Source organism: Argentina anserina, chromosome 4, assembly GCF_933775445.1.
Source record: "Argentina anserina chromosome 4, drPotAnse1.1, whole genome shotgun sequence".
NCBI classification, from domain to species: domain Eukaryota; kingdom Viridiplantae; phylum Streptophyta; class Magnoliopsida; order Rosales; family Rosaceae; genus Argentina; species Argentina anserina.
The window spans coordinates 25,312,784-25,316,414 of NC_065875.1; the positions used below are offsets into that span (position 1 = coordinate 25,312,784).

Genomic DNA, 3,631 nt, shown 5'->3' on the forward strand with positions numbered 1-3,631 from the left:
CCACATATAAATGTGCTTAATACTCTTTTTTTTGTAATAAAGGTTACTAACAGTATTCCTAATCGAATTAATAATTATGTGATGTAAATCACATGTACATACGACTGGTTATATAGATATATGCCTATAAATTAAGCTCAGGGCTGACGAGCATACCCAAATTTAGCCAAAAAAAATTAGATCATGGGCTGGCTCGGACCAAACTAATGGGTGGGCTATACTCGGCTCGTTTTGGAATTGATAGGGTATGTGCAACACTTTTCAAGCCCTGAGCCAACCCAAAGCCTTACCCATAATGTATATTATAGGGTCAGCCCGGCCCGGTAGCCTAACTCATTCTCGATGTCAAATTTTAATATTAATTTATGAGTGATTGATATACCTAGCAAATTTTGTTGATTCAATTGGCAAATGTGTTTTTATTATAAGGAGTTCATGAGTTCTACTCATATCTCAATCAAACTTTTTCAAATGAAAGTTAAAATTTTTTATTATTTAAAAATCACAAATCAAATGTAGGCCGAGACGTGAGTGGGGTTTTTAAGCCCAAACTTTATTCGCTCAAAAGGTGGGCCGGGCTTCACATATTTTAATAGGGTCAGCCATGCCCTATTCATTTTACACCTAGGGCTGAAAAAGAAATGAGTCAGGTAGTATGTGAGTCTTTATATCTTAGGGCCGGTCCTGCTCATTTTACGGGCCAATATAGATATATGATAGCGTACGTACGACAAGTTTGTACTGAGAAAGATGGATGCATGGTTGAGAAATTGAGATATCTTCATAGTTTCTTAATTTATCAATCCAGTTCTCTGCTCATTATATATGTAGAAGACGTGAGAAATTGAGGTTTTCTTCATATATAGTTATATGTATACGTACGTATAAGCCTCCAAACTCATGGTGCTGAACTGCTGATAGTTGTTTAATTATTCTTGAAATTTTATTTACCTCGGCTAGATTCTGTATTCAGTTTTTCAGTCTGTAAAATTCATCAGTCTAGTAATTGGAATTCATGACTTTCAGACTTTCTGTAGTTCTGTTAACCAAGGAAATAATCAAAGGCTGAATTTAATCATGTCTACCTTCTCTTCGCATAAAAATGTCAAACCCTAGGACAGTGCCCACTGCTAACTGACCCATCATGCACGCACACTGACGAATTGGCGAACCACCGGTCCAACTAGTCCTTATGAAGTCAACCTTCTCTTTTCCGGCTAACTTTGAACGTACACCTACCAACCCAGCCAATCATATAAACCTCCGTTTCCTCACCTCAAATCTAAACCCAATCCATTCTCGCTCATTGGCCCCCATTTCCATCTCTCTCTCTCTCTCTCTCTCTCTGAATTACTAATCGTGAATTATATGCATATCCTTCTATCCTAAAACTAGCACTTTGTAAATTTGGAAACTTTGGGTATAGATCGACAATCATGAGGAAACCCTGCTGTGACAAGCAAGACACGAACAAGGGAGCTTGGTCGAAGCAAGAAGATCAGAAGCTCATCGATTACATTCGAAAACATGGCGAGGGTTGTTGGCGTACCCTCCCTCAAGCTGCAGGTAAATATATACATCAAACGTAAACATATGCAAGGAATTGAAAGAATTGCAGAATAAAAACGATTGTATTATTTTTTTGAGGTCATGTATGTTTTCTAAATCAAACACGTAAAGAGGAAATTAAGAATATCAACACCATTGTTAATTTCTTCCTTTGATCTTCTTCCCATGACTAATTTTTCTCTGTTGGAATTTATAAATTCAGGCCTTCTTCGATGCGGTAAAAGTTGCAGACTTCGGTGGATAAACTATTTACGGCCAGACCTTAAAAGGGGCAAGTTTGGTGAAGATGAAGACGATCTCATCATTAAACTTCATGCACTTCTAGGCAATCGGTAACAGGCCGTAATATAAACATATGTTTATACATTTATGTACATTCGCTAGCTAGCTTCAAAGAATTATAATTAACTGACGATCACTGAGCAAAAATTGTAGAAATGGTTTACATATATATGAGACTATTCTACATGGCTTGGCATGGAGTAATACTAATTAATAGGTTCTATCAACGATTAATTGTTAAATGGTTCAATTTAGGTGGTCGCTGATTGCTGGAAGATTGCCGGGACGTACAGACAATGAAGTGAAGAACTACTGGAACTCTCATTTGAGAAGAAAGCTTATGAACATGGGTATAGATCCAAACAACCACCGACCCACCAACACTCTCCTCCCTCGGCCTCAGAATCATCATCAAAACCCACCACACAAACTAAAATCGCGAGCTGGTTCTGGTATCAATAATTTTAATCTCGAGCCAATATTGATCCAATCCAAAAATCCGCGTGATGATGATCAAAATTGCGAGCAGGTATCGGATGGCAGAAGTTGCTTGGAGGATGATTCTTCTTGTGGCGGTCATCACCTACCTGATTTGAACCTCGACCTCACTGTCCATCTTAGTGCTCCTAATCTCTCCATTAATGAATATCAATATCTCAGTAAGGAGAATGAGCCAATTAATCATCTTCATCTCAACATTAGTAACCCTCGAGAAATGTCAATTGGGACTACTAAGTCGCAAATATATGCGTCATCTGCCACGCTTCCTCTCTTCAGATAATCTTCCATTCTTCCATTTACTAGCTAGCTAGTAGCTGGTTGTTAATTTATCCAATGCAGTTAAACAGGATTGGATGGGAGGCAGAATTAGAGATCAAAGCCGGTTATGATTTATTTTATCGATGTGAGGCAAATCACAGCAGGATTTGAAGAAAGCCTACTAGCTAGCTTGTTCGGGGAACAATTCAACAAATTGGAAGCCCCATATGTGGAAAGATGGCATGAGCTGATTGAGCATATATATATATCCCCAGTTAGGTCAAGGGTTTTGATGGCTTACCTTGTGGATATATAATCATATAATCAAACAGTAGTATACGTTTACAGATTAATTTACATATGTGGTTAATAAAATGCATTAGCTATATATGTAAATTTGTAAATTGTTACACAAACAAGTCCTGTAATTTAGTTTTCTCCTTAGATATTACATATGAATATATGTCTCTGATCTATTGTAATTTTATCTATTTTTGTTTTCATATACTTTATTTTGTCTCTGAAAATGTTTAATTTTAATGAAATTATTAAATTACGAGATTTGTAGTAAGTAATACTGATTTTGAGTACCCCACCCCCAGTCGAAATATTTGATATTATTGAACAATTTTGGATTGGGTATTCCTCTAACATTGGCATTTTGTTTCTTTTTTCAAGTGAGAGCTGGTTTTTTCTTCTTCTTTTTTTAACAAGAAACACGTACATTGATAATGACACCGAAAGATTAAATTTCACTTCCCTGTTGGCAAACTTAGCTTAGGTGTAAAATTCGGGCATGAATGAAGAAACATTTTTAGGATTATTCAAATAGCTGATTTATGTTTTTAAACTTTAGCTTTCGTTCGTTTAACTATATTAATCAAATCAGAATATGCATGGAGTACTGTTTTGATCGTTGCTCTTCTTTTTGCAAAAAGCACACAACACCCGGTTACGCAAGAATGGCCATGCATGCTATTATCGGCTAATCAAGCTAATCAAATATTAGAACGTGATGTTG

At 36.5% G+C, this 3,631-nt stretch overlaps 1 protein-coding gene across 1 annotated transcript; it reads left to right on the top strand.

Annotated features, from left to right (window-relative positions):
- The first annotated feature begins 1,309 nt into the window (after positions 1–1,309).
- LOC126792975 (transcription factor MYB8-like) lies at positions 1,310–3,097 on the top strand. Its single transcript, XM_050519505.1, has 3 exons — positions 1,310–1,566; positions 1,772–1,901; positions 2,107–3,097. Exons 1-3 carry the CDS (start codon positions 1,437–1,439, stop codon positions 2,630–2,632), a joined length of 786 nt encoding a protein of 261 aa, XP_050375462.1. The 5' UTR covers positions 1,310–1,436; the 3' UTR covers positions 2,633–3,097.
- The last annotated feature ends 534 nt before the right edge of the window (positions 3,098–3,631 follow it).